Source organism: Pygoscelis adeliae, unplaced genomic scaffold (genome assembly GCF_000699105.1).
Source record: "Pygoscelis adeliae isolate BGI_AS28 unplaced genomic scaffold, ASM69910v1 Scaffold890, whole genome shotgun sequence".
NCBI classification, from domain to species: Eukaryota; Metazoa; Chordata; class Aves; order Sphenisciformes; family Spheniscidae; genus Pygoscelis; species Pygoscelis adeliae.
This window is the reverse complement of record NW_008823974.1, coordinates 59,525-59,840: the sequence shown is the minus strand read 5'-3', so window position 1 is coordinate 59,840 and position 316 is coordinate 59,525. Positions and strand designations below refer to the sequence as shown.

Here is a 316-nt window from a genome sequence, read left to right as displayed (position 1 = left end):
ACCCACCGAGTGAGCCTGGGGGGTCTCTCCAGGTACCTGCCAAGGACACGGCGTGTTCCCAGCCCCAGCACAGAGAGCTGGCCAGGAAGGTGGAGGAGCTGCAGGAGAAGCTCGACAAGGAGACCAAGGTGAAGCCAGGCAGAAGGTTAGGGGGTCTGGGGGGGACGTGGGATCGCAGTTTATGTCCCTGGCAGGGGGGAAGCGCAATGGGTCCCTGCTCTGAGCCCCCTTCACTTGGGCTTGCGTGCCCAGGCAAGACCAAATTTTCTCCTGGTCTGTTTTACACCCCACTGGGGTGTCTCGGGGATGCTGGGGG

General features: G+C 62.7%; 1 protein-coding gene across 1 annotated transcript in view; it reads left to right on the top strand.

The window, feature by feature from the left end:
* The window catches only part of CGN (cingulin), a 14,340-nt gene that overhangs the window by 5,867 nt on the left and 8,157 nt on the right, over positions 1–316 (top strand). The window contains exon 2 of the mRNA XM_009324832.1: positions 33–145. Coding sequence (XP_009323107.1) covers positions 33–145 — 113 coding nt within the window. The remainder of the gene's footprint in view (positions 1–32; positions 146–316) is intronic.